This window comes from Musa acuminata, chromosome BXJ1-7, assembly GCF_036884655.1.
Source record: "Musa acuminata AAA Group cultivar baxijiao chromosome BXJ1-7, Cavendish_Baxijiao_AAA, whole genome shotgun sequence".
Lineage (NCBI taxonomy): Eukaryota > Viridiplantae > Streptophyta > Magnoliopsida > Zingiberales > Musaceae > Musa > Musa acuminata.
The window spans coordinates 30,155,131-30,174,393 of NC_088333.1; the positions used below are offsets into that span (position 1 = coordinate 30,155,131).

At 36.5% G+C, this 19,263-nt stretch overlaps 1 protein-coding gene across 4 annotated transcripts in view; it reads left to right on the plus strand.

Moving 5' to 3' along the window:
• The first annotated feature begins 244 nt into the window (after positions 1–244).
• LOC135679021 (uncharacterized) overlaps positions 245–19,263 on the plus strand; it is a 31,362-nt gene continuing 12,343 nt past the window's right edge. For 2 of the 4 annotated variants that reach the window (XR_010515141.1, XM_065192369.1), the window contains exons 1-8: positions 245–742; positions 2,891–3,033; positions 4,183–4,299; positions 6,038–6,152; positions 8,617–8,754; positions 9,322–9,417; positions 9,484–9,597; positions 12,977–13,045. Coding sequence is in view for 3 of the 4 variants with exons in the window: in XM_065192369.1 (XP_065048441.1) it covers positions 320–742; positions 2,891–3,033; positions 4,183–4,299; positions 6,038–6,152; positions 8,617–8,754; positions 9,322–9,417; positions 9,484–9,597; positions 12,977–13,045 (1,215 nt within the window). In the remaining variant the exon portion in view is untranslated. The remainder of the gene's footprint in view (positions 743–2,890; positions 3,034–4,182; positions 4,300–6,037; positions 6,153–8,616; positions 8,755–9,321; positions 9,418–9,483; positions 9,598–12,976; positions 13,046–19,263) is intronic. The other 2 variants (XM_065192367.1, XM_065192368.1) reach the window with 2 other exon arrangements.

The window sequence follows — 19,263 nt, forward strand, 5'->3', positions numbered from 1 at the left end:
CCTGCAAATCTAAAACTATTTGCGGGCTTACTATTTCTTAACAATTAACGCAAACTGTAATTGATATTAATACTCTTTAGAATATATAAAGGGTATATTAAGCATTATATATATATATATATATATTCTTAAGTATCATAGTATTTACTTTAATTCTTTATATAGATGTCAAGGAAAGGAGTGTGCAAGGGATATTTATGATGCAGAACATTATGTTTTTTGTATATATCTTCGTCATCGGTCTTATCCTTTGTACACAAATCCACACCCACACCCACACCCACACCCACACACACCGCGTCGGAGAAGAGCTTCTGCCATGAGCGTCTGCTTCTTCTCCACCATCCCTCACCGGGTCACCTCCACCACCGCGGCCTCATCTTTTTCCCGACCGCTTCACTGCCAAACCTACCCTTCCTTCCACCACTGTGGCTTCGGCCACCATTTCCGATACCACGTACCTCCCATAAAGTTCTTATCGACCCCATGGATGAGCCGAGCCCGCCTAATCGGAGTCCTCAAGGAATCCAGCGAGGTGGAGACTGATGATCGCCAGAGAGCTCCAGCATCAGATCAAGAAGAACTGGAAGAAGCCGCCGATGGGGTCGTTGCCAACGGCGTCGTGGCGGAGACGAGCAAGGAAGGGTCGGATTTGGTTCGAAAGGTTCCCGTCAGGAGCAAGAGAAAGATTGATGAGGAGGAGGACGGGTACGATAGGTACACCCTGCGTAACGGGAGGGAGGTGTGTATTCAATCCTCCTTTTACTTGTTGTTCTCGTTGGTGTTTGAATTCCGAAGAATTTGTTTGATCTTATGATACATTGGGAGAGCGTAAGTCTTACTGATTATCAAAGAAATCATTTGGGCTGTTCTATTAATTCACATAGTGCTTGCGACGCCCCTTATCTGTGTAGTTCAATACTCGGTCATGCACATCACAGTACCTTGTTCCTGTATTTGTTCATCTCCCATTTGTTCCTTTTTAGTTGGGTTATTTATCACCCGATGCAACTGAGATGCCCAAGAAATCCTATTACTAGGTCGTTTTCAGGATTTGACTTTAGGTCGTGCACATTCAAATGTAAAATCCACAGAAAATTTATATGTATACAAATGACTGGTTTCTTCATTTTTCTGCAAGGAAAGACTTCTAGTCTCTAAACTGATACGCTTGATATTGTTTATAAAGTGAATTAACAAAATGGAGAAGTTAGAATGGAATTTAGGCTTCGAGAGTTACATATTTGGGCAACATATAATTAGAATTTGAAGTTCACATCTCAAATAAGCATACCTCCACCTGTCGGACTAGAATCAATGGGTCGATATCTTTCAAACTTATGAGTTCTTCAAAATTTTAATTTATATGTTGCAAAGTTTGTAAAAGACTGTAATTAATACCAATGATGGCCGTGCCATCCTAAATGGTATGAAATGGCAGTACGGACCAGTCCGGGCGTGGACCGATATGCAGACTGACCCGTTTCGAGTGGTCCATCCCATTCTATTGACATAATAAGTGAACCGTTGGTGTCTCTGCATCTTGTTGAAGGATTTACCTGGAAGAAAAGACTAATGGAAAATCATTTTTCATGTTTTCTGAGCCAACCTGTGGATTTACTTGTAGGAGTGTGGATGCTGTTTGCATGATACACAGCATTTTTGTTTTCTGTTATATGTTTCCTTTAGAATTCACAGGAGCTTGCAAGCAGCATTTCTTTGTTGCTTACATTACAGCAAGTATCTATTATAGTCATAACAACCATGTTTGAGCATTTGGTAATTTAGAATATTGATGAGTTCTAAAGATTTATTGATACATTTAATTGTTTCTTGCATTGCATATTTAGGCTTCCGGGTGAAACAAATGGATATACATGTGGTAATTAGAATGTTTATGAATTCTGAATATTTAATAAGACATTTTATTTTTTCTTGCATTACACATTTCGGCTCACCAGTGAAATGAATGGAACTGATAAATCCACAGAAAGGAGTACTATCATGAGTGGATCATTCACTAATGAATTAACTTCAACAATAAACATGCATATCATTAAGCTACAGGAGGAAGCCGAAACTAAGGTTCTAGTATTTATACATATTTATAACTTGATGGTTTTCTACTTGTCATCTAATCTCATTCTTTTTTAGTCTTCCCTGATTTGAAAATTTTGTACATGGCTTTAATAATTGTTGTCTCTGTGTTGAGGTAGCATGTGTATTCTGATGCTTAGTAGAAATTGTGCTTGTGCTATGCAAAGCATCCATTTTATCTCAAGGAAGAATATACAAGAAAAATATGAGATGTCCTTGGTTATTCAGCACTATAGGCCTGAATGAATGTCATGCTGTTCATACTGTTAGGCCTATGGTTGCGATTTTTTGGAGGAGCTTTATGAAAATGAGAATATATATGTGCACTCATATATGTTTGTTTATATATTTAAGACAAACACAGTGGTCAGTGTAGAGCAAAAATATGAACCCACAGGAGTGAAGTGGCGGACACTTTCCATAAGAAAGTGCATTTTTTTCTTTTTGGAATAAAATGAATAACAAGACAGAACAGACTCCATAACATGGTTCTAGCTCTGTCAGCTGGAAGTTGGCTTCTTGTCAAAAAAACATCAAGAACTTAACACTGAATTAAGTCTTGCTATGTAAATGAAATAGCTAGTCAGGACCAGTTGACTAGGGCTGGGTCATGATGTTTATCTGGTGTACCTAATTAAGTTTGTTTGGCATGATTGCTACTTATTGTAATATAAATTATAAACCCTCCTATCAGGAGCATCTGATAAAGTTTCTTGCCTAATTGCAGTCTGATATTTAACTTTCTTATTTTTTGTTATTTTAAATCTGAGAAATTATCATCTTAAGATTGTAGGTGTTTCAAGAAAAAGCGTACCTTGTTGGAGTTGAATGTAAAGGTAATGAAGATAACACATTCGGTATCGAGGAATCACTTCAAGAACTTGCACAATTAGCTGATACTGCTGGACTTTCAGTTGTTGGCTCTACTTATCAAAAGTAAGTTCCCTTCTCTAACCTTACATGAGAAAAAGGAAACTTAGCTGCAATTGTTTCTGTTTAAAATGTACAGCTAACTAGTTTCCTCACTTCTGATCCAGTCTCACACAATGTGTCATATATAGCTAATTGTACACCTTTGTGTATTTGTCTCCCTTTGAGATTCATAAAATGATTCTTGTATGTCTCCACAGCAACAGTTTGTGAAAACACGACTAGCCACAGCCATCTGCTTTCTAAAAACTTTGTTTTAAGGAATTTCTGAGTGGTTATTTCAAGCACTTTGATTCATGGTTACTTTCCATCTGGTCAATTTAATATTAGATTTTTTTGGTGTTCTTTAATTATTAACAATGCTTTGAACCTGGGGCTGAGTCAGGGAAATTAAAACAAAAAGGCAGAACCTTAAGAAGGTCTAAACGGATTATTAAATGTTAACTTTTTTGTGGTGTTAATGTTCTCTCTGGGTAATGATTTTCTATCATGTTCTAGAAGGATTAGTGGCCAGATGACACTTCCATTATTAACTTCTTCCCTTGTGTCTTCTACTTTTTCTTTAGTGCAGTTGCTAATGCATCCAAAATTCAAAGATCTCTGGATTCTCCTCCACTTTGGTCATTGCAAATTATTACTTTTTGTATGAATATTTTAAAGGGCCAGCTTTAACACCATGGTAAAGTTTCTACTTTGCTTTCTGGTGTAGAGTATTCGAGTAATAGCCTCTTTTACTTATAGGGCCAATGCTGCCTGCATGAAGTCTCCCCAGACACTGAGTTGGCAGGTGCCTTGTTTTGGCTGCCCTTTTTTTTGTGTTTCTGAATTGCAGCAAGAGACAGTACAGTGCTATTTAATCTTTTGTGCAGTGGCTGTCCTTTTTATGTATGGGTATCTCGAATCTGGCAATAGATATCATTCAACACTTTTTCTTTTTCTCTCTGTTTGTTATGATGTATAGTCTAATGCATTCTTCTGCTATTTGCCTCAGCTATATAAAACGATGAGATATGGTCTCTTGGTAAATGAACTTTCTTGGTTTTTAGCTCCTATGATGTATGCTGTCTAGTTTTGACTTTCAGTTGTATTGCTTTGGTACTTCTGCTGTAATACTTAAGATTTACTTATGCACACTGATCCCAAGCTTTTGGTTAGGCTTGCTAATCCAAATCCGAGGACATATATTGGCTCTGGCAAGGTTGCTGAAATCAAGAGTGCAATTCATGCCCTTGATGTTGAAACTGTAATTTTTGATGATGAGCTGTCAGCAGGGTAAGATTCTCATATATTTACTGTCGCAAGGAAAATATGCATTTTAATCAGTTTAAAGCACAAACACATATCCATAATTCTGAAAGTAAAAACATGTATTCTGTTTATGTCATTCCAATATGATTAAAAATGCAAGACTATTAAAAGCTTCTATGTTAATCTCCATCAACTGAGTTTGGTAGCACGTGAGTATATTTGCACAAAGGTACATGCATAGCTGAGTCATGACGACAGCTATATCTCATAAAATATTGTCTATGATCATTTAATAGGAAGCTAGTTGCTTAATTTCATGATCTTCCATTGTGTATGAAGAAAATTGCATTCTTGTCCCTTTGACTTTCTATGTGGTTTTAACTGCTGTTCTTTGATTTTTCACATACTTTCTAATAGGGAACTATATCTTGGATACCAACTACTCTCCGGTGATATCGCGATATGTTGGTATGGTGACGTACTATGACATGCCACCAATAAATATATAAAAGAGTTGATGTGCTGGTATGCTTTGGCCAGATATTGCATATTTGAAAACAATTGCACTAGTTTAATATGGTCAATTTGGTGAGCACACCATGGTACTGAAATTCATGCTTTGCAATTAACAAAACTTGACAGAAAGCAAGTTGAAAGTCATGAAGTAATTCTTCTAAATTAAAAAATACTGCTTGGTGGAAGTAAAATTGCTGAAGTTATGTATCTATTTGATGACAATTATCACCAAGTTATAATAAAATAAGTTTTCTTGATCCTGAGAAAAGGATAATAGACAATTTTAGGATTAAAAATTGATAAAAGTAAGAAAAAAATTATAAGAAAATGTAAACATAATTAAAACATATAAACAATTGACTGATTTGGAATTAAAACAAAACTATTATAAATAACAGAAAAATTGAAAAGTGAATAATTATATTTAGTAAGAAAAGTTGAATAAGAACTACTTAAATTATTAAAAATTTAGAGAAGAGTTACAAATTTGTGAAAATTGAATTTCTATAGTTTTTTCATAAGAAAATTTCATAGGTTTGCTGAAAATGTCACTATGCCTCAGTTTTGATGACATGCTTTGCAGAGTGGGAACAATTCAAATTCTTTATTGCAATTGATATTCTTAATTAAAATAAATATTATAATAGGTAAAGGGAATGCAGAATATGTGTCAAATGGGAAAATATGTTCTTTTCATGGCATTTAATTATTTTGGAATGTCCTCTTTAAGAAGTGCAAATAAATATATATTAAAGTTGTTTTGATGGTACAATTTTGTTTTTAATATTTTGCCACTAGTTAAATTTTATGAATGTAAATCGGTCTTGAAACTCACCATTTTAGAGGAAGAGAAACTTATAGGTATTAGAAACGATGTGCTAATTTTTTCTTTCAATCCAGTATATCTAAGTTAAAGGTTAATATAAAGACCAATGCTGTCTGATGCTATCTATTAACCTGGTTAAATTTTGTTCAGCATTAAAATTTGCTGATGACGTTTCTTTAATATAAAAGGGGCATTTGGACAAGTTTACAAGTATGACTGATTGTGTAGCGCATGACTAATATAAGAAATAAACACTCCAATGCAGATCTTCAAATAGCAGTTCTTCTTTGCCTTCTTTTGGTTCTTTTCTTTCTCATGTGTGCTTTTATTTCATATCATTCTGTAGACAAGAGTAGTTCCAATGCATTTATTGTTCATAGTAGCTTTAATCCTGGTAACATTTGGAATCTTTACTTCCAGACAGCTGCGCAATTTGGAGAAGGCCCTTGGTGGGGATGTTCGGGTATGTGATCGAACTGCTCTCATTCTTGATATCTTCAACCAAAGGGCTGCAACTCATGAAGCAGCTTTACAGGCAAGTATATCCACTCAGCATTTTGATTATGTTATTTTGGGTCCCATGGGAATCAAAATAATGTACTAAAAATCAAGGTATGCAATACTGTACCGTACCGATATTTCGAGGTTGGCTCGGTACGGTATGGTACTGTGTACCGAGCGGTACGACAGGGCATACCGAGTGATACACCTAATTTAGGTGTAAAACCCTCCGAAAATACATGAAAAAAAAAGAAGTTAGGATAGGGTTTTTAAGTTAGAAATAAATATTATAATTGCATAAGTTTAGCAAAATCAATGTAAATTAGGTAAGAATAGTATCACATATCTTTTTCGGACTTTGAAGTATATCTTGTGTAAGGTTCGTATTTCAGTCCATTACGGATTGTCCTTATATAAATATTGAAATATCTACAGAAAAATCATTTGAATTGTTAGATTATTTTGTTACAATATAAACTCTAAAATTCAAATGAATTAAATAATCATATATGTAGATATACCTGATTGTTGATTCTACCACCAAAATGAATGACGGGTCTTCACGGGTGATGGATCGGGGTCCTTGATTCTATACATCTGCATATCAATATGATATATTTGTTGGATCCAATCATGAAATTGATCCCATGACATAGTGTATTGATACACCGTTTGCTATTGATGCATCAATGTGGTGCTGATCGTCATGAATCATATTCGTCATAAATCGTTATTTTGTAGAGTTTAGGAGAGCACAAATGTGAGAAAAAAAGAGTTTGAGATAGTTTAAGAGAGTGTGAGAATGTAATGGAGTGAAATAGGGGAGAAGAAGGGTTTAAATACTATGAGAAAGGGCTCCAACGGTCAATTTGACTGTTGGAGCACTCTAGCACTGTTACAGTGCGAATCGACTGTTACCGAGCGGTAACGGTCGAAATCGATCGTTACCGAGTTGTGCCGGGCGGTAACGGTCAAAATTTCGACCGTTACCGCCCGATATTACCCCGTATCGTCCGATACGGGGCGCTTTTAAACGTTTCGCCTGGTAGCGGGCGGTCCGCGTACCGGTACGTATTGCCCATACTAGGCGGTACCATTCGAAATTGCATACCTTGCCAAAAATGCATTTATTAGTCATATTTACTGTGGAACATTTGTTCTCATGTTGCTCGTCTCATTTTGAGCCAGGAAACTAAAAGTATATATCTATGTGGATGCGGTCCTAGAGATTGCAATAGTTAGTTCTCATGTAGTTCTTCTAAAGCAAATAATCAATCAGAATAGAAGTTTTATTGAATAGAAGTTGCAAATTATCATAATAGCAGGAAAAAAAAGGGGGCATACTTAGTACACAAGACTCCCATTAATGTGGGGTCTGGAGAGGGTCAATATGCAGTCTTACCTTTAAATATTTAAAAAGACTATTTCTGTGACTCAAGCCCCGGTCTCCCATGTCACAAAGAAGTAACCTTACCATTGTACCAAGGTCCACCCTTATCACAATAGCAGGCAATGATATAGATAATTAAATTCCTTGGATATCAAGAGCAATTTTAACACCTCTTTGATTGTTAAAGCATATCTCTTCAATTTAAGTCCTCAATAGTCTTGGAAATTTTGGTTTATCCTTTTTTCTTATAAAATGCTATATTTTGAAGCTTCTCCTCCAATTCTTAGTTTTAATTTTGGTTTAGTGAAGCTATTATGCTTGGGTCTTAATAGCTTGTGATATGCTAAACTCTTCCAAACCTCAATGAGAATTGAATCAAGTGCTACACTTTTATGATTAGGTTGTGGAAACTAGTTAAGATATGGATTAGAAAAATCGAGAAGAAGTTATAAAACAATGGGATTGTTGGACATTGACTCAACAAACATATATGTATTTATTGTAAGGTAATTATTCGCAGCAGCTGGACATATCTTTTTGGTGAAATGACTTGTTCATGAACCTAAAACTGAAGTATCCTAATTGTCTTTTTTCCTTCACATTTATAATTCAAATATCTTCGGTCTTCTATCTTTGGTGTGTGTACGAACAATCCTAAAACAATTACATACACAAAAATCGAATCTCAGATCCTGGATCCATATTGGTCCAGTGGAGTGGCATGGGTCCGGTACATACATGCGTATCGACACATGAACATGGAACAAAAAACCTAGGGTAATATTGTAAAACCCATGTCAACATGAACAAGAATTCCCTATGATTGTGTAGAGATTAGACCCCAATTAATTAAAGGGTAAAAAAATTGCAAGGATTTTAGAAAATGTGTTTTTATTGATGTCCATTTTGCACAGAGGTTGGAAGCTAACTCTTCCTTTCCTTTGTTATTTCCACTTTTCCTGTGCTATGAGTGATCTGTTAAGGATTGCTGACATTAGTCTCAAATCTGTTGTTCCACATGCCTTCTATATATCTTGTAATCTTGAGCCAACCTTTGTAATGTTTGGGCTTCTTTATCATACTTAAGGGATAAAAATCTTATTTTTAGGTTGCTTTAGCGCAAATGGAGTACCAGCTTCCCAGGTTGACAAAAATGTGGACTCATCTTGAACGTCAGGCAGGTGGCAAGGTTAAGGGAATGGGAGAGAAACAAATTGAAGTGGACAAGCGTATCTTGCGTACTCAGGTCAGCTTTTGAGTTTCCTCACCTACATTTTTTTCCTTGTTGCAGAGAGTACTATAAATGTGGTTCAAGCAAGTTATATTGATGGAAGCAGTGCTGCATATAGGATTCTATAAGGTGAATGTGATGGCTTGAAGGGGCTTACAAGGCCATGCAAATATTGTTTTTTAGAATTTCCTGTGCCTTTTATTAGTGGCATGCAAATATTGACTGTCCTTCCTTCCCCCACAAAATCATTGCTATAGATAAAAACACCAATGGAACCTTTTTTTTCTTTTTTCACTTTTAAAGCCCCCTCATTTGTCTAAGTTGACAATATCATACCTATTTTCCATATCTACAAACATTATTTTTAGATTTCTACTAAGGTCTTCCCATTTTTAAGTAATTTTTTTTTCTTGTTATGAACACAAATATTTAGGTCCTATTGTGTCCTCTTTTTTGTTATTATAACTTCTTTTGCTTGGTTAGGACCAAATGTTGTGGTAGAGCAATGCATCCTACTATACTGTAGATTGATGTTAATTTTACACTTTACTAATTCATTTGTGTAAAGATTTATCAATGCAGATTAGTGCTTTGAGAAAAGAGTTAGAGTCTGTTCGGCAACATCGGAAGCAATATCGTAATCGTCGCCTATCAGTACCTGTTCCTGTTGTGTCCCTGGTAAGAACCTATGATTACTGGTGATGCTTAACTTTCTGTAGAAGTAAATTGAAGAAAAGTATTTAGGTTGGTTACACAAATGCTGGGAAAAGTACACTCTTGAATCGCCTGACCGGAGCTGATGTTCTTGCTGAGGATCAGCTTTTTGCTACACTAGATCCAACTACCAGAAGGGTCCAGGTAACATTTTGCAATTTAAGTGGTTAGTTCAAACTTCAAACTATGCTTCTCTAATTGAGTGAAGCTGCAGTTTGCTAGAGTTGAGGAAAACTGAACAAATGTTTACTACTTGAAGCATCTTAAGCAAAAAAAAAAAAAAAAAGAGGTGTTTTTTGTAGTCATTGCAGGATTCTCTATAGAACATGTCATCTACCTGTCCAGGTCCACTCTTCAAAACAGAAAATAATGAAATTAATTGAAATAACACTTTCATAATTTCATTTAGATAAGATCCATATTACAAGGTAAATTGCATACTTGTTTTTTCCTTGCATGTCTTGCCTACACCTCGGTTAAAAATATCTTGTTTAATGCTGTTAAATCTTACTTAGGATTTGATACCTACTTCTTTGTGACTCTGCTACATAGACAAATATGGGGGGCATTTCATTAGTTCTTTTCACCATGTATGTTCTGATGTCTTCTGTCTTGCTACCCTCATCTTTGCATCCACCACCTTAACTTCAGTAATCTAACAACTTCTGTGCTTTATTCTCTGCCACCCACCTCCCTGCCACTTCACCACAGGGCATGTTTATCAACTCCCCAGACCACCACCTTTCATTTGCACCTTTGCCATTAAAGATTTACACAAAAACAGTCTAATACTTTCTCATGCTATATAGTACAACAACGATAACAAGCTGTGATGTCCCAACTGTTTGGGGCTGGCTATATGGATCTTGGCTATGTTATATAGTCACACCACAAAATTGAAATGAGAAAAAGAAAGAAAATGTGTCACAAAAGGGAAGGTTTGTCCCAAGGATTATAATTTCGAATAATACCGCCCGTACCGGGCGGTATGTACCAGTCCGTCAGCAGGCCGGTACACGGACCGTTCACTACTGAGCGGTATATATATATATATATATATATATAAAATATAAATACGAGGCGATGTCACCTCTTTCTCCCTATGGGAAAAGGCGACGTCACGTTGCCGAAAAATTCTTTTTTATTTTTATTTATAATATATATATATATATATATATATATATATATATATATATATATATATATATAAAAGAAATTTTTTTACTTATATATATATATTTATATATACCGAACGGTATATCGCTCGGTATATAGTACCGTACCATACCGAGCGAATGTCGAAACTCCGGTACGATACGATATTTCAATCCTTGGTTTGACCACTTTTCTAAGATGCAAAATCACAGATCATGGAGCTAGAACTTCCTGCATTTCTCAAATATTAAAGAAGTGAAAGAAAAGGGATTCACATTAAGGGTAAGTTGTCATTAGTGCATGAGATGAGTGGCTGATATGTGAAAATTTCATCAATGTACCTATGTGATACTTGTTCCCAAGAATACAATAACAAAATCTAAACTAGGGGAATTTGAGACTTTTGAGTAACTATGATTTGATATGATGTATTCTGTAAAAAAAATTCAAGATCTATTGCTTTCCAAAGCAGATAAGATCACCATGGAACTGAGAACCACGTGTATTTATTTGAGCTGTAAAAGTCATTTTATAGTCCAAGAAGAAATTTATGTTTTCCATGTCAGATGTTGACCCAAAGGTAGTACCTTAGATCCTGTATTTTGGGTTTACATTTTGTTGTCCGTATTATTAGAGGAATTGAGGTATGCCTAATTATATAATATAGTTCAAAGGATTTTCTGTTGCATAGGCTTTTAAATTTTGAAAAAAGATCAAATTTCTTCACTAAATAGTCCTAAATATAATGGGAGTGTCAGTTACAGCCACCGGTCTGATTGACCAGCTAACTGACTGTGCTCTGGCCCACTGTTTGGAATTTGTGTTGGGTAAATCCTTGTGATTTATGGGTTGATGAAAAATAGATTCTGGGATCTTTAGGATAATCGTCATTCTACTAAACTACAGGCGTTGATTGCCATGAACTAGGTATGTGATTAGGCCAGACCCACTGGGATATTTATTTGAATTTGTCAAGCCTATGGATCCTCTTGATCCATACCTAGCATTTTGGGTTAAGTGCATGTTGGTTATTGTCATCAGTTATCAAACTAGAATCTAGAGCTCATCAAGTTTTGTTAATAGATCCAAAATGAGTATCCATATTGGGTCAGATTTTGGTTTGGGTTTCAGGTTATAAGGTCCCGTTGACATCACATATTGAATCTCTTCTGACTTGGAAAATTTTCTTTGGCATACAAAAAATTTTGTCCAAGTTAGTGTTAGGAATCTATAGGGACAATTCAGGGTCTAATCCTGGTTTTTACCGATACTTACGAAAATACCATCAAAATAAAAAACCCACCTGTTCTTTATCTTATGCTTAATATAGATACTTATGCATGTAAATTACATTCCTGCATTCAGATCGCTTCATGCAAATGAAACCAAACTAAATACCCCCTGCTACATTTTTGTTTAGTTAAAACATTTAAATATGTAAAGAACATCCTGCAGTTCCTGATGGCTATGAACTTAATATCCACTTACTGTTTGAAATTTTGGGTCTTAAGTTTTAACCTTATCCAAATCGTTGATTGAGGCTATAGTATCAGTCATTTTTATTCTAAATCCCATACGTATTGGTACTTGGTTGCCACTTGAGGTGTAGGGTCTTGTCTTTTAGTGTCCCTATGTCCAAGTTCTGATCCTTATTTAATTGAGCGTTTACTAATTACTACATAAATCCAACTAATATAACAAGTTTATGTGGAGACATGAAATATATAGCTGTATATGTTATTTATTCTATCTAGCATGGTTCATCTTATCGGTTTGTACTAGTGTATTGACCAGCCATCGGTACGTCATGTACTAATATACTGACACATGGTACGATGAGACATATCGATAGACCGGTATCCATTGCTTGTACCGATCTCCTGTTGGATTGATATGTACCATCCACACTAAGCGGTATGCTACGGTACGGTGAACCTTGCTATCTAGTTTATTCTATATATTGAATGTCATGGATCTGATGATAAAAGTTTCAGCTACCATGAGGAGTCCTGTACCAAGCCATGCCGAAAAACTGTGCCACATTGATGCCAGATATTTTAGACTATGGTTAGGCCAACTTTTGACCTATTTCAGCGGCAGCGATTTTTTCTTTTATTCTCCCCAATTGTATTGTGCTCACAGCATATCAAAATTGCATGCCTTTGATATTAGAAATCTACCTCTCACCCTAGTCATGTATATGTTTAATTTCATTAGTTTATAATTCTTTTGCATAGGTTTCTTTACTGCTGCTAATATTGTACAATATTTGCTCTTTTGTTTCAGATGTTGGTAATTGAATGTAAATCAGTCTAGCATTTTCTTTTTTTATGGGAATTTCTAATGGTACATGTTTTGAAATGAACAGATGAAAAATGGAAGCGAGTTCCTCTTGACTGATACTGTGGGTTTCATTCAGAAATTACCTACAATGCTCGTATGTGATTCTATAACTTGTTCCCATTCATTCAACATTTAGTTTTGATATGGAGAGCCTATAAAGAGATGGTATTAATTTCATGTTGCTGCATGACCGCAGCCTAAATCCCATAAGATAAAAACAAAGCTGTAGCCTCGGCATCAAATACTAACTCGAGTCATTCTGGTCCAAGAAAATGTAGCTCAAGGATTTGGTGTCAATAACTCAATACTACTTTGAATTTACTTTAGATTTAATAAGTTTGGAGAAGTTTGATTGCCTTTAGGGGCTAGCTTAGTAACAACTACATAAATTAGTTTATGGCATCGAAGGTTTAGTCCTTGTTGTTTTTCTAACTTCTCCGCACATGACCTATTTGATATGTCTAACTGTGATATGAATTCATGGGATCCAAAAATGTTTAAAAAATAGGATTAATATAGGAAATATATGGCCTTGGAATCAGAAACTTAGTAATTGGTCAGGGTTGGTCAGGTTCTCATTGATGAGAGGGTAAATGACATGGAGGGAGAGGGAGGAAAAGTTTAAATAGAATTGACGTCCTTGGCCAATATGTAAGATCGAGGGTAAGTTAAATTCGATAAGAGGAAAAGAAAAACGATTTTTTTATGAAAGAATATTTTTAAGGAGGCTTAATATGATCTTATCTTAGTTAGTGATTTAAAAGCGCTAGGTGCCAAGGTCCAAAAATGCCCGAGGCGCTAGGCGCTCGCTCGAGCGAAGCAAGGCGCTAAAATATAAAAATATATAATATAATTAATAAATATAATTATCTAAAATTTTAAATTAAAATATGCTATTAAATTAAGAAAATCTATTAACAATATTGAAAATTAGTAATTTCAAATAAACATAACAATATTAACAGTATATAGCAAGGTTCGTCGTACCGTACCGTACCGGCGTTTCGACCCGGGCTCGGTACCGGTACGGTACGGTATACCGCTCGGTACACCCAGGTGTATCGAGCGGTACACTCACGTGTACCGAGCACTGTACACTGCTACAGTGTTACTGTACATTGCTACAGTGTCGGTACGGTACGGAACGGTTCGCATACCGCTGGCCTGTCGGACCGGTACGTACCGCCCATACCGGGCGGTACAGTCTGGTACGGCAAACCTTGGTATATAGTATACTGTTAACAAAAGGAGAAGAAGGAAGTGTAAGGGGGTGCTGAGCCTGCTGACTGAGAAAAGAGGAAGCAGCAGTGGCGAGCGGCGACAGTGGCGAGCAGCGGGAGCAGGAGCGACGAGCAGCGGGAGGCACGAGCGGCGACAACTGCAGCGTTTGCGAGTAGCGATAGCGGCGAGCAACGACAGTAGGAGCAGGAGAAGGAGCGGGAGCAGGAGCGGCGAGCAGCGGGAGGCGCGAGCGGCGATAGCGGTAGCATTTGCGAGCAGCAGCGGCAGCATTTGCGAGCAGCGACAGCGGCGAGCAGCGGGATCTGGATCGGGAGCGGCAGCGGCGAGGGTTAGGGTTCGGTTGTCACTTATAGCAGTTTTAGTTGGTTCGATTGAACCAACTAACCATCGGAGATCGAATTAGGATCGAACCAGACCTAAAATCCTGGTTTGGTCGCCTTGGTTAACCCAGGCGCTCGCCCGAAGCGCCCAGCGCCTGGGCTCGGGCGAGCGCCCAGGCGACGCCTATTTGAAGCGCGCCGCTTGGGAGATTAGCGAGGTGCTCGGGCCTCGCCTCGCCTCGCCTCGCCCGAGCGCCTTTTTAAATCGTTGATCTTAGTGATTTAAAAAGCATTAGGTGTCAAAAGGTGTCAAGGTCTAAAAACCCCTAACGCGCTAGGTGCTCGCCCAAGCGAAATGAGGCGCTAAAATATAAAAATATATAATATAATTAATAAATATAATTATTTAAATAAAAATATGATATTAAATTAAGAAATTCTAAAGTACAAAGTCATAATGTCACATTAACAAAAAGTCTCAAAATTCAAAACAATAAAATTTTACATCAAAGCCATTCATCATAATCAACATTATCGTCATTTTCAAACAAATCATCTTCATTGAGTTCGTCCTCTTCCTCTTTTCTTTTTCATCAAAATATGTTTCATTCTCTATGTCTTTAACAATAGCAGGAGTCGAGTTTGATGCTGTTGTACTCATTTTTCTCTTCATCATCTGTCTTGTATATGTTTATAATTCTCCAACACTAGAAGCTCTTGCCACATTTCCCTATATTAATCTATCGTCTTCAAATATAAGCTCGTCTTCGGCATCTTGCAAGTTGGCACCCATTTCTCTTACTAACCACTCATTTGAATCATCAATATCTTATAATGAGATTGAATCAATTCTATTTCGTAAATCATGACCAGTTTTCAAAGCTTGATAATACTTTATGTAGACAAGATCGTGTAATCGTTGATGTTCCAACTGATTTCTTCTCTTTGAGTGAATCTATCTTTTCATATAATTTAAAAATATATTAATATATTTATCTAAATAAATAAATTAATTGAAACAAAAATATTTAGTGATCCTTACATGCTCAAAGACACTCCAGTTTCGTTTATAACCCAAGTACTACATGTCAAATTAAGTATTTTGATAGCAAATTGTTGTAAGTTCGGGGTGGAATTTCCAAATAAACTCCACCATTTAGCTGCAAAATTTATGTTATTATTAGCAATAACATAGTAACATATTATAGTTAAAATTAATTATATCAAATTATTAATACCTAGGGATGTAGTTGTCCTAGATTGAACTGTCATTGGAATTCCAAAAAGACCTTCGGCATTTTTATATAGAGATAATTCACAAATAATCTTATCTTGCACCACAAGGCTTGCAACGTACTGATATAATCCATCTAAAACTTTTGCATCAAACCCAACATATTTAATCTTATAAAAGAATTATAGGTTCAAATAATATCCTACTACATGTAAGGGACGATGAAGTTGATAATTTCATCTTTTGTCAATTAATGTAAAAAATCTTATTTTTTTTTTAATTTTCATTAAAAGATATTTTAATCGTCTCCTTTGCTATATCCATAGCCTTATAAACATCTCCTATTGTAGGATTATTTTTATCATCTACCAATTGAAGGACTCGAACAAGAGAGCCCATTACCTTTAATAGATAAACTACATGATTCTAAAGGATGGTATTAAGATGATATCAGTGACCCTCTTGCCTTTTGCTTCTTTTGCCCATTTTCTTGTCACCCATTTCTCAGAGGTAAACATATTTCTCAAGTTATGTTTTTGACGATGCACGCTCTGTATAATATTAAGAATGAAGTAGCAAATCGGGTGACACCATATCTCACCAATTCTTTGTTGCCTGTGCAATCACTATATTGAAAGCCTCAGCATGATTATAGAAATCCAACAACAAAGATTGCCCTTTCTAAAGTTTTCTTAATGTTAGAGATCATTTCAATATCCTCTAATATTAAATCAATACAATATGCCACATATGGAATCCAATATAAGTGGTCTTTTTATTTCAAGTAATTTACCTAAGACAAAAGATAACAAAAATGATAAGACTTTAGATTTTAACACATTTAATTAAAAATAAAGTAATGAAAAATTAAAAAATTCAAAAGATGAATATTACCAGCTAATATATAGTTGCTTCCAGCGATTTCAATAGGCGCTCGGGCGCTCGCCTAGGCACTCAGGCGAGGCGAGCGCCTAGCCCAGGCGTCGGGCGCTTCGGGTGAGCGCCCGGGTTAAACCAGGCGATAAAACCAATGTTTTACGTTTGGTTCGGTCTCCGGTGCTTCAATTGGTTCGATTGAACCAACTAAAGCACCAATATCAACCTCCCAACATCCCTCTCGCGACTTCCCCAACCCTAACCCTACTCGCGATTCTGCCGCTAACATTTCCTCTCTACTGCCGCTGCCTCTTTCTACTATCGTTGCCATTGTCGCTGCTTGCCGTTGCTGTCGCTGTTGTCGTTGTCACTATCGCCGCTCCCGCTCCCGCTCCTACTACTACTGCTGCTTCTCTGAGTCAGGAGCCTCAGTCTTACTTACACCGCTACCGCTATCGCTGACGCTGCCACTACCGCTGCTGTCGTTGCTTGCCACTATCGTCGCTCCCACTCTTACTGCCATTGTCGCTACTGATACTCTTTCTTCCTTTACTCACATCGACTCGATAGTATACTATTAACAGTATATTAACTAGGGTCTGCCGTACCGAGCCGTACCGCCCGGTACGGGCGGTACGTACCGGTCTGACAGGTTGTCGGTACGCGGACCGACTGTTACCGGTCCGAGTGCACTGTAGCAGTGCTACAGACTCAGTACACCTGGGTGTACCGCTCGATATACCGTACTGTACTGGTACCGAGCCCAGGTCGAAATACCGGTACGGTACGATATTGCGAACCTTGATATTAACAGTATACGGTTAACTGTATACTAGTAATAATATTTTTTTAATTATTAGATTAATAATATATTATTTTGATTTTAATATTGCTAGTTTTATTTATTTGAAATTATTGTTATTTTTTTGAATTTTAAAATTTTTTTGTTAATGTGATATTGTGATTCTGTAAGATTTTTTAATTTAATATCATATTTTTATTTAAATAATTATATTTATTAATTAATTTATATATTTTTATATTTTAGCGCCTCGGGTATTTTTGTACCTTGGCGCCTTTTGACGCTTAGCGTTTTTTAAATCACTGGTTGCTTCCATTGTCGGTTATGACTTGAACGACATTTTGTTCTCCAATTTCTTCCACGAACTTGTCAAGCAAATCATATATCTTGTCTCTAGATTTTACAAAAGATGAAGCATCTATTGACTTCACAAACATAATCCCTAAAGAACAATTAACCATAAAATTAATTATACTCCTGCGACTCCTGTTAGTCCAAGCATCTGACATAATAGAGCAATCATGTGTTGCCCATGATTCTTTATGGCACTTTAGTAAGTCATTTGTATAATTCAACTCTTTTTCAACAATGGAACTCGCATCTCATAATAACTTGGAGGTTTTAATCTTGCACTATATCTTCCAATAGCTTCAATCATCTTCTTAAAATTATCTAAACGAGTTGTACTAAGGGGAAGATCATCCTGATAGAAGAAGCTAGCAATGTGCTGAATTATTCATCCTCTTATTTCTTTAGCACAAGCATCACTTATATTTGTTTGTCTTAATTTTGAGCCTTCTGCTTGCCCTTATTGCTTCTGTGATCCTTGAAACATATATAGATCTATCGGTCCTTTTTTACCCTTCTTAGTACTTATAACTTCTGTTGTGTATTTTTTTCTCACTTGGATTGACACTCATAGAATAATCTTCTTCTTTATCCCTGATATATTCAATATTATCTTCTAGTAAATTCCTGTAAGATTCATTCTTTTGCATCTTCTTTTCATTCATATAACCTAGCAACTCTTCTTTTACCTCAGGTGGACACTTCTTGCAAACTGTTGCATTCTTAATATTTTCTACTAGATGTTGTTTTGCACGAAAAATATCACATTTAGTAGTCTTATCATAGAAGATGCAAGTCACCGCATTAGGATCTTTAAGATCTTTTAGATAATTATACTTCCATGTAGGATCTTTTTTTGTTGTCATTAGAGAATCTATTGAGTTGCTTTGTACACTTGTCATTTATCCTGAAATCCTAATAATAATTTCAAATAAATAAAGATTAGCAGTATTAAAATCAAAATAATATATTAATAATCTAATAAATAAAAAATACTATTACCAGTATACTGTTAGCAGTATACTAAGTACAGTCGATGTGAGAAGACTAAGACCGAAGTTGCTGATTGAGAGCAGTGGCAGCGCCGAGTAGCGACGGTGGTAGCGGCAGTGGAGAGCAGCGACAGTGGAGAGGGGCAGCGACATTAGAGAGGAAATGTCGGCGGTAGAATCACGAGCAGGGTTAGGGTTGGGGAAGTCGTGAGGGAGGTTGATATCGGTGCTTTAGTTGGTTTGATTGAATCAACTAACGCAAATGAGACCGAACTAGACCTAAAACATTGGTTCAGTCACTTGATTTAACTCGGGCAATCACCCGAAGCACCTGACGCCTGGATTGAAGCGCGTCGCCTGGACATTAAATGAGGCGCTTGGGCCTCGCCTTGCCTAGGGGCACTGCTTGGACATTAAATGAGGCGCTCGGGCCTCGCCTCGCCCAAGCGCCTAGGCGAGTGCCCGAGTGCCTTTTGAAATCACTACTTTGTCTTTATA